Source organism: Gopherus flavomarginatus, chromosome 8 (genome assembly GCF_025201925.1).
Source record: "Gopherus flavomarginatus isolate rGopFla2 chromosome 8, rGopFla2.mat.asm, whole genome shotgun sequence".
NCBI lineage: Eukaryota > Metazoa > Chordata > Testudines > Testudinidae > Gopherus > Gopherus flavomarginatus.
Window position 1 is genome coordinate 2,144,242 of NC_066624.1, and position 14,956 is coordinate 2,159,197.

At 46.0% G+C, this 14,956-nt stretch overlaps 1 protein-coding gene across 9 annotated transcripts in view; it reads left to right on the forward strand.

The window, feature by feature from the left end:
• The window catches only part of HTR2C (5-hydroxytryptamine receptor 2C), a 433,471-nt gene extending 424,244 nt beyond the window's left edge, over positions 1-9,227 (forward strand). For all 9 annotated transcript variants that reach the window (XM_050964945.1, XM_050964947.1, XM_050964949.1 and 6 more), the window contains one exon: positions 4,859-9,227. In XM_050964945.1, the coding sequence (XP_050820902.1) occupies positions 4,859-5,691 (833 nt within the window). In that variant the 3' untranslated portion in view covers positions 5,692-9,227. The remainder of the gene's footprint in view (positions 1-4,858) is intronic.
• The last annotated feature ends 5,729 nt before the right edge of the window (positions 9,228-14,956 follow it).

A 14,956-nucleotide genomic window follows, 5' to 3' on the forward strand; every position in this document is an offset into this window, starting at 1 on the left:
GTGCACAAAGACTGAATGAGAGCAGAATTATGCCTGGCAGTGCAGAGTTAGCTGGGCTAACCACTACTTAGAGGGTAGCAGGAGCTGGGGGGTTTCTCCTAACCAAGCAGCCCAGATGGTACCAGGCTGGAGGGAGGACTGTTCAGGGATGAAGGCCCTTACAGCCCAAAAGAGGATATCTGTGAATGATGGGGCAATATTTGGGATACAGGGTGTTTTTTATCTTAACTGAACTGTTTCACCCGCTCCCTAATAGAAACCTGCTGTCCTGTTGCTCTGTAACACGCTGCTAGAGACTAACCGAGGGCGAGCGCTCTCCTGCCCACTCGCATCCACAGCATCCATAAGTCAAAGGATCTGCCTCTGCTACCCAGTAAAGTGCTGCAGTATTGGGCCTTGAGACAGACGGGGAGAAAGGAGCACCCCTGTAAAACCTCGAAACCAGGACAGCGAGGGTTGATTAAAGCAAGGAATTTATGCGGAAACATTTGCATATTTTAATCAACTTCTAAAGATCTCTTTGTTTCAGTCTTTGGAAAGCTCCGACGTTCTCCATGCTACAGTTATTGTGTTCATTGTGCTTTTCTAACCTTTCTTCTTAAAAGGCAATGAATAAGTGCCCTCCTAGAAACTGGAATCTGTCATAATCCCAGGCTTTCCGAATCATCTGCCATCTCTGACCATTGTGGAGTATCGAGAGAGCATATGAAATGGTTAAGAACTGGCTACTGGACAGATTTCAAAAAGTCGTTGTCTATGAGGACTCATCATCAAATGGAGGTGTTTCTAGAGGGGTTCTGCAGGGATCAGTACTAGGCCTGTAATTTTCAGCAGTAATCTCCAACAAAATATAAAATAAAATGTGCAGATGACACAGACTGGCGGAGTGGTGGTAAACAATGATGAGGACGGGGCAGTCAATCAGAGCAATCTGGATCGTTTGCAAGCAGCGCCCACTCACACACAACATGATTTAATATAGCCAAGTGCGAAGTTCTACATCTCGGAACAAAGAACTCAGGCCATCCCTACAGAATGGGGGACTGTATCCTGGAAAGCAGGGACTCTGGGAGGGATTACGGGGTCATAGTGGACTGAACATGAGTTCCCAGGGTGATGCCGTGGGTGGGTTGTAGACAAAGGGGAATAGAGAGTCAGAGCAGGGAGGTGATTTTACCTCTATATATGGCACTGGTGAGACCGATCCTGGAACAATGAGTCCAGGTCCAGTGCCCACATCTGAAAAAGGATGTTGAAAAACAGAAGAGGGACCAGAAGAGAACCACAAAAATTATTCGAGGGTTGGAGAAGATGCCTGACAGTGAGAGACTTAAAGTGCTCAATCTGATCACCTATAGAAAGGTGACATTAAGTGTGTTGGTACCTTCCTGGGAAGAAGAGGCCGAGTACCAAAGGGCTCTTTACTCTAGCAGAGAAAGGCAGCATAAGAGCACATAGCTGGAACCTGAAGCCAGAGAATTTCAAATTACAGACTGGGAACAAATGTTTAACAGAGACAGTGATTAACCATTGGAACAAACTCCCCAGGGAAGTGGTGGACTCTCCATCTCTTGATACTTTCAAATGAAGACAGGCTCCCTTTCTGGAAGATATGCTTTAATCGAACGCTGAGCTCAGTACAGGGGTAAGCAGGTGACATTTAATGGCCTGTGTTACACAGGTGGTCAGACTAGATGAGCTAATGGTCTCGTTTGGCTTTACAATCGGACTCATTCCTGACCCTGGACATCTCAAGCTCTGAAATAGAGTCTGACACTGGCACCAGTTCTCAAGTCATTTCATTTCCCCTTCTCAGAATGGAGATTTTCCCTTTCCCTGCCATCAAATGGTTCCTGCAACAACTGGCTTTGCTGCATCACAAAATTAAATATTCACCTGTTATTAAGAAAGATGACTCCGATCAGATGCATCCAGAGTAGAATATACTTGTCAGCCATCAGAATTTAGGTATGTTTAATAGATGTGAAAGTTACAAACGTTTTTAGAAGAGCAACAGGCCTGCCTGACCCATCCTGTTTGCCAAACAATCATTCTTCAGGGTAACAGCATATCCCAAGAAGAATTCTTTAAAACTTTTTTCACAAACATTTTTCACTTGCAGTTATTGATATCAAAATAGGACTGCGGTTGTTATTTTTCCACAGAGCTATCTGCTTTTACTTAAAATATAAATACAGGATATAAATATATTCCTGATCCATGCAAGTGTTACTGAGAAGGGAATTATGTTCCATAGTATACAAAAGCATTACCTAGTTACGTGATCATAATGACACCCTGAATGTTCATCTAATCACTGTGGGCTAAATCCAGCTCTGGTGGAACTCCATTGAACTCAGTGAAGTTGCACCATGCTTGAATTTGGCCCCTTGTTATTTTCTGAATACAGTGGGCTTGTTTCTTACTAACAACTTATAGCAAAAAATCTATTCAGATGTGCACTATTCTGATTTTATTCTGATATAACACGATTGACTTCATTTGGATTACTCGCATGTGGAAGGGCTGCAGAATCCGACCCAGTAATTGTTAAATAGCTATGAAGCTACCGAACCAAGAAGCTAAGAAGCTGGTTTTTAGTAGCAGGGTGTTAAATGGACTTGAGAGAGTTAAGGTTGTCGTAGTTAAGGTGAGAGAGAGGCGATTACATTGGTGAAGACATGAGATGATGAGAGCCTGGATGTGAACTTTGGCAGTCTGCAGAGAGAGCGAGATGGCTGGATAATGTAGATGTAGCTCAGGACAATGAAGGACAAGCATTAGGTATGTGAAGCATTTATAGGCGTCGTTGCTTTCCAGCAGAAATTCCCTCACTAACCTACTGGCAAACAGTAAATGTACGATGCTGACAGTTCTCAGATGTATTCAGGATTCTGGAGTCGCTTAGCAAAGGCAGGAAAAGAACGCCATGCTTAACAGCACATTCCGCTCTCTGCTTTTAGATAAAGATTTTGGACTTCTAGAACATGACACACACAAGACAATGGATATGTAATTTATATACAAAGGTCCTGGCAGGACCGGCACTAGGGGTTTGAGCGCCCTAGGCTGACGGCAATTTCACCGCCCCGTGCGCTGGTCCTGCGGCTCCGCTGGAGCTGCCGCAGTGGTGCCTGCGGAGGGTCTGGTGCTCCGTGCCTCTGGTGGAGCTGCCGCAGTGGTACCTGCGGGAGATTCACTGGAGCCGCGCGAGCAGCCAACCGTCCGCAGGCAGGACTGCAGCAGCTCCACCGGAGCCGCCTGCCGCCCCCTCCGGCAAAACGGCGCCCACCATTTATTCTGGCACCCTAGGCAATTGCCTAGGCTGCCTAAATGGTACCGCCGGCCCTGGGTCCTGGTATTGCAAAGTGTTTTCCCCCCAGATTATAATCACCCAGTAAGATGATACTGTACATACAGTATAAACCTAGGGTGAGCTTGCTGGTGATCTAAACACTTAACTAGGAGCAGCAGGGGGTGGCTTAGCACCCAGCAGCAGACTGGCTTCCGCACAAATTTAATCAATTATTGATCTTTTCAGCTTTCGCTGTGATTATTCAGCACTTGCAACCACTCCCCGCTTGGTATCGTCCGCGCACTTTATAAGTGTGCTCTCTGTGCCACTATCTCAATCTAAACCATTGATGAGTGCAGAGAGCAAGGGAACCCCCCTGGCATAGCGTCTCTAATGCCTTGATAAATTATTTTTGGAATAGAAAAAAAAAGAATACAGGGATTCCTGTCGTTTTGTCAGCAGACCCAATAGTTGGGGAAGTTGGAAAATGCACCCTAGTAAAATTTAATGTATTCATTTAAAGTGGGCTTCCCGTCTCAGCCAAAAGCCGTATTTGTGTGCCTCTGACTTCAGCTCTGAGACTGGCCCATTCACAACCGCCTCGAACAACCCCTTCACTGGCACCGGGGGGGGTGCAGTTCCCTCCGCCCTTTCTGTTCTCACAGGTGTACCTCCCATGGCAGCCTGTACACACTCGTAGCCTGTTGCATTCTGGTCGTAGGGACAGGAATCAGACAGACATTATTTGATAAATGCCTCATCATTAGACTTCACTATTGCTTCATTCTAAGGCTTCAGAGAAGACTGCCTATATAATGACTGCCAGGTATACACTGCAGATAGCCCCTGTACCTGGAGACACATGGGGTGTGCGGCTTACAGAGATCCCTGCTCTCCCCTAACAAATACAGACAAGAAGCTTGATCCTGAAAGGTGCTGAGCACCCAGAACTACCACTGAGATCAGCTCCGCTCAGGATGAGACCAGAAAATAGCATGTGCTTCCCGCAGAGTGCTAGGAAGAACGCGGCTTGTTTTCTCTTACAATCGTTGCAATATTGTTTCACAGATTGGCCACACGAGCTAGCTGGTTGTCACTTTCTTGTGTTTGGCCTGGGCCTGCCTCAGAAATTCAGTGTGTCTGTCCTCCACTTCGCCCCAAACTTGGGTGCCAGGCTGAGTATAGCAAAGCTCTTTGGTATAGGAAATAGCCACCTTGTCGACAGCGTCTGCGAGTCGGAATTAGCGTTAGAAATAACAGCCCAGGAACGGAGTTATACTGAAACCTTGGAGAGGTGATTCATTGCATCGGCGCTGGAGTCCAATATGCCTGCACGATGTTTCGAGACAGCAGGTCTTTTTGTCACTAGAGCCATGCTGCCGCCTGGTGGGGTTGAGCATTACAACAGGGGTTCTCGTTCCTCCTGGGGATACTGGCTTGTCTGTGGCACAGCTGTAGGCATGGGGTGAAATGCGGTGTCGGTGAGGCACGAATCATTTACACACGCTCTCCGGAGTCCTTGTCTGCTTTAGTAACAGTCTGCTTTCGCTCTCTCTTTTCCAGGGATATCCATGCCCATTCCGGTCATAGGATTGCAGGATGACTCCAGGGTGTTTGTGAATGGGAGCTGCATTCTGAATGATGAAAACTTTGTCCTTTTTGGGTCCTTCGTGGCATTCTTTATCCCGCTTATCATCATGGTGATCTCATACTGTCTGACTGTCCAGGTGCTGCAGAAGCAAGCAACGGTGTTCATGTACGGCGAGGTGCCCAAGCAGCGAAGGAGCAGCATGAACTGCCTCAAAAAAGAAAACAACACAGAGAACATCTCGATGCTCCAGAACCATGAGGCAGCCTCCCACTTGAACTCTCCCGTAAATAAGGAAGCTGTGCTCTTTCGGAAAGGGACCATGCAGTCTATCAACAACGAGCGCAGAGCCTCCAAGGTCCTGGGCATTGTCTTCTTTTTGTTTCTTATCCTGTGGTGTCCATTTTTCATCACTAACATCATGTCTGTTCTTTGCAAGGAAGCCTGTGATAGGAGCCTCCTGGGCGAACTCATGGACGTGTTTGTTTGGGTTGGTTACATTTGTTCTGGGATTAACCCCCTGGTGTACACACTCTTCAATAAAACCTATCGCAGGGCTTTTGCCAACTATATCTGCTGCCAGTACAAGCCCAGTAAAAAATCAGCACTGCAACAAAACCAGTGTCTGAATGTCGCTTCCACAGCTTCGTACGGGAAAGACCTTGCTGTAAATAGCTACCGAAATGGCAATGAACTCAACAGCGTGGAGCTGGATGAAACTGAGGAGGGCTTAGAAATGCAACCGGGGACTTCAGAGCTGTCGATAAACAGCTGCAATGTTGTAAGCGAAAGGGTGAGCTGTGTGTAATCGAGTCTCACCCGAGTCTCACTCTGCAGCTGAAATATACCTGTGTAAAAATGTGTGTGTCAAAGAACAGTGTAAATACTGCATCCTGAACAAAGCTTTTTTTAAAAAATTCATCTTTCCAGCCCAGTGCTTTAAATCGTACATACACTGACGGGAGGTTTAAAGTTCTATATTTACTGTTCCTACTAGATCAAAAATATCAAGTATTTTGCTTACATCGTGGACAAAATGCTGACATTTTCTTCCAGTGTATGAACAAAAATGCTGAATACTTACCTAGGTGGCATTTGCTGGAGTCCAGAGTGGCTCATTCATAGTTAGAGATCGAGTCCATGGAAATGGACTTGATCAGGAAAACTTTTTCAAGTTGACAGTAAATATACACTTTAAATCCTCACCCATGTTTTGTGCCCATGCAACAGTGCAACACCAAGTCTTACCAGAATCCTGGAAGGGATTCCTCTGCCAAGCATCGCAGTATTGCAACGGAACAGTTGGCTAACCAGACTGCTCACATGGGTGTGTGGGCAGGGTGACTTTTCACCCTGGAGAACTGTTTTCAGTTCTGATTTCATTTCCAAGTGTGCTGAGATTGGCAGTCACATCTTGGTCCCTAGCAGATGCTTGTTCATGCCTCACTACTAGGGAACGTGATTGCAGTGTGCTTCTGCAGGCCTGGCCTTTCAGGGCCATTTGACCCTGGGATCCTGAACTCTCATGGCACCATTAAAACCAGAAAACTCTCTTGGCCCTTCCTTTGTAAATAGAGTGTCTCTGACTCTGCCCGAACCCTAAAAATAACCAGATGCTGAGCTAGCAGTGGGCCAGGCTCTGCTCCGCTTTCTCCTGCCTGTTGTCTGATGGGCGTGTGATGGTGGCTCACATGAGAAAGGTGAACAGAGTTTGGCTCAGTGTCTGGCTCTGAAGCAGCTGTTAGCTCCTGTTCAGGTCTTTTACACCATACTAGTGCAGGGAAGAGTTGCAAGCAGTCTATTATTTACAGCTCCTAGATCAGCCGAGTGCCCTTCGCTTGCTGCTGGGTCAGGCTGTTCGCTTTGAGTGGCATGTCATCGGGCTCAGGTCATGTGCTTTACTTCGAGAAGTGGGCTTTGGTTTCATTGGGGCTCTCAGTTTCATCTTTCCTAGCCTCTTGCTTTCAGCAGTCTCGCATTTCCTTGTTCATTCACATGTTCGTTTTCTCGGCAGCCTGAGATGGGCGGTGTCACAGTTCTGGAGAGACAGCACTGCTTTCTTCTGCGCATCCTGCCACCGCAAACCTGATTTCGTGCTCATGTTGAGTGGGCTGCTGCTCAGACTGTGAGCCTCCCCGAGGGCGAAAGAACCCTCCCAGCCCCGTGAGCCCAGGTGCATCAGTGTAAGCGAGGCCATTGCTTGTTCCATCCTGGGAACGGGCTAAGCACCAACCCACCTGGTGTAAACCAACAGTAAGCAACTGGCCCCAAGAGCTACAGTAACTCCTCGCTTAACGCTGTAGTTCTGTTCCTGAAAAATGCAACTTTCAGTGAAATGATGTTAAACGAATCCAATTTCCCCATAAGATTTAATGTAAATGCAGGGGGTTAGGTTCCAAGGAAATTTTTTGGGGGGGTAGACAAAAGGCATTATATACTGTACAGTACTGTACTGTGTTAGGAGGCGCCCCTGGCTTACCCCACACAGACACAGCCTGCTGCAGGGAAGGATGCTAGGAAGTACCTTGCGCAGCAGCAGTGGCAGCTTCCCCGGAGAAGAACAGGTATTGACTTTGCCGGGGTATTCTCCAGGCCCACCTCCTCCCACGCCCCACTCCACCTCCTCTCCGGAGCAGCCACATCTCCGCTCCTCCCTTTCTGTCCCAGAAAGTCCTAAGCACTACCTGTTTGGCGGTGGGGGAAGCACTGGGAGGGAGGAAGGGGGAGGAGGCGGAGAAGAGGAACTTGGGCAATGCTCCCTTGTAAAGTCACAGCTCTTCCACAGAATCCTACAAGCAGTGGACAGAGCAGGCAGCCAAACGACGTTAGAAGGGAGCATTGCACAACTTTAAATGAGCATGTTCCCTAATGGAGCAGCAACGTAACGTCAAAACAATGTTAAGTGGGAGGACGTTAATTGGGGCGTTCCTATATGAGGAAGTAGGTGAGGAACTATGACTTGGGTGAGGCTCTGGAGTGCTGCTGACTCCGAACTCTGCATCATGCCAGAGCTAGCCTTTAGCAGCTTAGATCTTCTGTAACTAATTAACAAACCTAACAACATCCCTGTGAAGTAGGTGTCTTTGCCGTGACTGGCAGTCTCGGCTTAAGAAAAGACCAAGAATAGCAAGGGTGATGCATGTCAAGGATGAGTTGCATTTGCTTAATATGAACTGGTTTTCATGTTCTTAGGCACCAGCTGGAACCACAAAGGAAGTGCAGAATGGAGCTGTTGCTTTAGTGAAGGGGTTACACTGTTGAATTGCACTTGACAGCAATTATCTGATTGTGGCCCTTACAGGAATCCACAGCCACGGCTTGATCCACCACTGTATTACTCCCGTGTGACTCTGGTGCAATCCCACTGAAGTCCCTGGGCCTGATTCACCTCTCATTCATGTCAGTGTAAATCTGCAGTTCTTCCACTGGCATAGGACCAGAGTGCTGCTGTGGTGAATCTAGCTCCCGCTTTGCAGGAAGGCAGCATGCATGCATGCAGCATGTATTCTGCAGCTACGCAGGCGCTGGCCTGAATGTTCAGTATGTCTCCTCACTCATGCGTCCATTTGCATTTCTACGCAGTCATCATAGCTGGTAGCATTGGGGCTGGACAATGACACCACCTCCCTCCTTGGGGGGCTGCCCTTTTCTCTAGCTCAGGTTTGACATACTGCACGTGCTGGAGGGGATCAGAACTGTGTGTTTCCTTTTGTTGAGTATTTTTGCAGGGTGAATTCACAGCACATCTTTTCCAAAAATAAATCTCTCTATCTAGATTTTTTAAAAAGCAACCACAGACTTTGAAAGTACTAGCAATAAGTTGAATGATACTAGCTTATAGCACATGTATAAACAGTTCATATGTCATGGCATCCTAGTATTTAGCAGAGTCCACATGCAGGGATCATCCTTGATTAGGAGCCTTCCATCCTGTCATGCAAGTACAGTAGTTATGACACAAAGGGAACCTCCTGCATTTGGATGTAAATACTGAGAATTGAACATAGATGCTACAATACTTTTATAAATGTTTAAAAAAGAGACTTTCACCCTGAGACTTGTACGTCCGGTGACCATTGCTACTCAGCTGAAACCATTTGGATGTATATTACCTGTTCAGATAACCGTACGAGAGGACAGCCTTATGGCCCCCACGTTCCCTCCCTGCCAGCAGATGGGAACATCTTTGTGAATGGTTGAATGCTGTCACCTCCCAACTTCTTTCTGGTCATTCACCCCCAGGGTTTTGTGATGCTGCTATTAATTTATTAAAGAAACATTGTTGGTTTAATAATTCTTATTTAATTATTTTCACGGTCTTTTGATAAGAAAATATTCACTTTGTTTTCTTCTCTCCTCTGCCCATCCCCAATTAAAATGTATCCTACCCAAAAACCTAATATCCGCAGAATGTATTTAATTTTTTTCTTCCATTCCTATGGCTGTTGCATAGTAACTTAAGCCAAAACATTAGCTCCTGCAAATGTCTGTACCAGTCCATTCCCCAAAACACAGAAAGCGCAATGAAATCCTGAGGAACATGAACCTCTACTACTGTCAGATGTGAATTACATGAATTTAGGTGATGCCAAAAAAGTGGATTTATTCTTCTGTGCCTTAACAAAGATGGACTTGTCCTCAGAACAACACTATTTTTCCTAAATTCCAGCAGTTCACTATTGTACTGCGTAAGAACCTCGATCTGGAGGTGTGTGGTGGACATGTCTGCCAGGAGGAAGGGGTGTAGTTTGGGTCCCCAAATCTCTGCTCAGGTCTGGTTCGCTTTATAAGCACAGTGAGTGATTTCTTTTTTTAAACTCTGTTGTTAAGGTAAAACAGCAACAGTTCCTTGGCAATGTTAATGGGGAATAAACGTGCTGATCTTAGCACCTCTCACTTTCAAAGCAGATGGGAGAGATGCAGACTTTTCTTTGAGCCTGGTCAAAGGGCGTGACATTGCAATTGAATAGCTTTGCTGGTGAGATTTCAGAAGACTTTGAGGACAGTGTTCCTGGGGCCTTGCCTGCCCACTGTTGTGAGACAAGCTTCACCCAGCAGCTTTCACGTTGACATCGGCTAGATGAGCCCCAGTGAGCCCACTTCACACACACGTCATACTGTTCAGCTGGGCCACTGGGACAAGAAATGTTAACACAGAAATTCCCTGAATGCCGCCACCCACCCTTCTGTGGCCCTTCGCTGCTGTCCTGGGCTGCCATAGGATGCCAGCATTTTACACAGAGCCTTACCCACAGGGTCCATCTACACTGGCACTGGAAGTGGACACAGCCATGCTAGCTTGAGCAGGGTGCCGACTGGCATGTCTACGAGCTGGCAATTACATCTCCCGCTCCAGTGGAGATGTGCCCACGAATTGTCTACTGCCTGTCCCTGCACTTACTCAAGGTTATTAAATGCTCTCACTAGAGACCACGAATGCTTATTCCAAGCAGGACACTGTGTGGTGCTAAGAATTCATGTTACTGTCTCAAACGTTTAATGCTTTGGGAGCTAAGGGCCAGGTCATACAAATGTTGATTCACGCAAGAGTGAAGCCGTTACTCAGTGCCATTGTATTCTCAAGAAAAGACATTACACAGCAAGCAGCCTCTCCCTTATAGAAAGATCCTTCCTGTGAGAGCTTCTGAGGGGGCTTTACATTTTATAACCAAAATCATCCCCTGCTGACATGCCAAGAGCAGTGACCGTCCCAGGGTGAAGATGGAGCTGTCTCTTGCCACCCCTGCAGAAAAATGTCACCTGGCTGGGCTGCCCCTGATCAGTGCAACACCAGGTATATAGTAAAGTTCCTTTCTGAAAACAGTAAAAGGCAGCTCAGGCAGCCTGACCAGCAAGAGTATAGGCGTGTCATTGTAGCATGTGCCACAGAGATTTTTCATTGCATCAACCTGGAGAAATGGTCTGAAGTAAATAAGATGAAATTCAATGAGGAAAAATGCCAAGTATTCCACTTAGGAAGGAACACAAAATGGGCCATGACGGCCTTGGAAGGAGCACTGCAGAAAGGGATCGGAGGGGGGGGGGGAACGTGGATCACAAGCTAAATATGAGTCAACAGTGTAACACTGTTGCCAAACAAAAAAAAAAAAACGAACATCATTCTGGGCTGTATTAGCCAGGAGTATTGTAAGCAAGACATGAGCCATAATTTGTCTGCTCTACTCTGCACTGAATAGGCCTGAACTGGAGCATTGTATCCAGTTCTGGGCACCACAGTTCAGGAAAGATGTGGACAAACTGGAGAAAGTCCAGAGAGAAACAACAGAAATGATTCAAGGTCTAGAAAACATAACCTATGAGGGAAGATTGAAAAAACTGGATTGGTTTAGTCTGGAGAAGAGAAGACTGAGAGGGGACGTGATAACAGTTTTCAAGTACATAAAAGGTTGTTACAAGGAGGAAGGAGAAAAATTGCTCTTCTTAACCTCTGAGGACAGGACAAGAAGCAATGGGCTTAAATTGCAGCAAGGGGGGTCTAGGCTGGACATTAGGAAAAACGTCCTAACTGTCAGGGTGGTTAAACACTGGAATAAATTGCCCAGGGAGGTTGTGGAATCTCCATCATTGGAGGTTTTTAAGAGCGGGTTGGACAAACACCTGTCAGGGATGGTCTAGATAATGCTTAGTCCTGCCATGAGTGCAAGGGACTGGGCTAGATGACCTCTCAAGGTCCCTTCCAGTCCTATGATGCTGATTCTGATGTCATGATTGACACTTTGAAGTATTATGATGTTTTCAGCCACACGGAAGCCTGCACCCGGTGTCTGGGGCGGTTTTCTCCTCCTGGCAGACGTCACCCCATCAATAGCTGCATCACTTCCTATTGGCTGCACAGGGATCACCCGATGGCTCTGACTGGGCTGAGCAGGGGCCTCAGACGAGTGATTGCACGTGACTGTGGAGGAGGTGGGTGCTGTAGCACAACCAGGTACGTGCACAGATTAGACACCCATGTTCTGAGCACTAACATCACGCTGCACCTACTGTCCTGGAAAACTTGGCTTCCTTGGGATGGTGGAAACAACATTGTTACGTCATCTGCTGACTTATGCCCTGCTCTGGCACCCTCTGATGTCACTAGTTAAAACGCCCATGGAACTGGGGCTCCAGGTGCACTAGAGAGCTGCCAGAAGGCACCTGGAAAAGTATTACAAGTTGTGTGAACACACGTTCCTTGCGAAGGCCACAATTGCTATTAAAGGGTGACATTATGATAATGCTTGACTCAGTCTATTATTAGTTGTTTCAGAGTAGCAGCCATGTTAGTCTGTATCCGCAAAAAGAACAGGAGTACTTGTGGCACCTTAGAGACTAACAAATTTATTTCAGCATGAGCTTTCGTGAGCTACAGCTCACTTCTTCAGATGCACAGAATGGAACACACAGACAGGAGATATTTATACATACAGAGAACATGAAAAGATGGAAGTATGCATACCAACTGGAAGAGTCTAATCAATTGAGATGAGCTATCGTCAGCAGGGGAAAAAAACTTTTGAAGTGATAATTAAGATGACCCATAGAAGGTGTGAGGAGAACTTAACACAGGGAAATAGATTCAATTAGTGTAATGACCCAACCATTCCCAGTCTCTGTTAAGGCCTCGCTTATAGACAACCTCTCAGCCTGAAACAAATACTCACCAGCAGCCGCACACCATACAACATAAACACTAACCCAGGAACCTATCCTTGCAACAAAGCCCGATGCCAGCTCTGTCCACATATCTATTCAAGTGACACCATCATAGGACCTAATCACATCAGCCAGGCCATCAGGGGTTCATTCATCTGCACATCTACCAACGTGATATATGCCATCATGTGCCAGCAATGCCCCTCTGCCGTGTACATTGGCCAAACCAGACAGTCTCTTCACAAAAGAATAAATGGACACAAACCTGACATCAGGAATCATAACATTCAAAAACCAGTGGGAGAATACTTCAACTTCTCTAACCACTCAGTGACAGACTTGAAGGTGGCAGTATTGCAACAAAAAAACTTCAAAAACAGACTCCAAAGAGAGACTGCTGAACTCGAATTAATATGCAAATTAGACACAATTAACTCAGGCCTTAACAGAGACTGGGAATGGTTGGCTCATTACACTAATTGAATCTATTTCCCTGTGTTAAGTTCTCCTCACACCTTCTATGGGTCATCTTAATTATCACTTCAAAAGTTTTTTTCCCCTGCTGACGATAGCTCATCTCAATTGATTAGACTCTTCCTGTTGGTATGCATACTTCCATCTTTTCATGTTCTCTGTATGTATAAATATCTCCTGTCTGTGTGTTCCATTCTGTGCATCTGAAGAAGTGAGCTGTAGCTCAGGAAAGCTCATGCTGAAATAAATTTGTTAGTCTCTAAGGTGCCACAAGTACTCTTGTTCTATTATTAGTGAGCACGGTTCCCTGGCAGGTTTCACTCTTGCCCCACTGGGCCCCAGCCATTTCCAAAGCAAAGATGGATTCTGCAAGCGGGCTGAACAGGACTGGGTTTGTGCTTGTCTCCCCATGGCAGTTAAACTGTGTCTGGCTGCACCCTCTGTTAGCAGCGTGTCACATTTCTAGTGCAGGCAGCACTTCGCGAGCTCGCCATGATCACTGGCATCTTACTGCACTGCTATAGTGACCAGACCAGAAATTGTTTTAATTCATTTCCTTACAGCAGTCGGGTCCAGTAATGATTGTGCCATTCTGCCGAATGCTGCTGAGGTGCAGCCTTCTCAAAGAACCAAAATCTTCAATGGTAAAACAGTTACAAATGGCGAGACACCTAGGGTCAGCTTTTCAAAGGAATGTAGGTTCGTAAAGAAGCAGACAGGTGCCTAGTGACAGGATTGCAGAAACTCTAATTGCTCTGGGCTGGTGATGATGGTGAAAAATTACTGTGTGCAATGGAGCAAAGAGAAATTTGGGGGGATTGAAATGAAGAGCAATAATGGATGAGTCATTTCCTCTCCTATGGACGGTGCTTAGCTTCCCTTTTCCAAGTACATACAGCTCTCCTGGTATTTAAATCAAACGTTGTCAGGAAGTTAATGGGACGATGGCTGCTGTTTTGCTCCTGACGAAACATGGGGCCGTTGGCCTACCGACACTTGTTTTCATTAGGGAGCATGAGGAAGGGAATGCTGTCAAATGGAGCAATCACACAATATCACAGAGGAGTAAATTAAATCCGCTGTTCTGAACCTTCCTCTGTGTCAAATGGTAATTAGGTTACAGCTAAACTGGATTACTACTTGAGTGTAATACAGCCTTATTATTCAATTGGCTTTCATAGAACCTCTTTGTGGATGGTTTGAACTATTTCAAATGTTTCTCCGAAGGCAATCTGTCACCTAACTCCTGTTAGAATAATGCCTGGTTTGGATTTGTTTCTTTACTTTATAAAAGTATTTTACATTTATGTTCAGAAATTTCTCTACTTAAATATTTAACGCCACTTCTTACTGGAGAATTTAACACCTAGCAAAATTGGAGGGTTGTTAAAGATTTCATTCATAGGCAACTAAGATTTTAATCAAAGGCACCAGCTCCAGCTCAGTGACAGAGAGCTCCATTGAAGCATTTTGTTGGGAATGTGTTGCCATATCTCCTACATGTTTCTCCTGGTCGCACATTTCGTCACACATCACAGTGTTTTCATGAGAGAAGGGAAGTGTAACTTCAGAGCAGAAAGATCTCTGGCCATCTGTCTTGGAGATGCACATTCTTCTATCTATGAGATCAGTACAATCTGGATGCCATAAAATGGCTTCTGAGAAAACTGGAACTCAAACACCAGTTTTATGACAAACATTCACCTGCAATGTAATACAGAATGATAGAGCCACAGGGTTAGCAGGGACCAAAAGGGTCATCTAGTCTGCCAAGAGGCAGGATTTGTTATGTCTGAACCATTCAAGACAGGTGGTTATCCAGCCTCCTTTTGCAAACCTCCAGTGAAGGAGCTTCCACACCCCCCTGAGGCATCTGCTCCACTGTCCTGCTGTTCTCACAGCTCGGAAGTTTTTCCTGAGATTTAATCTAAATCTGCTGTGCC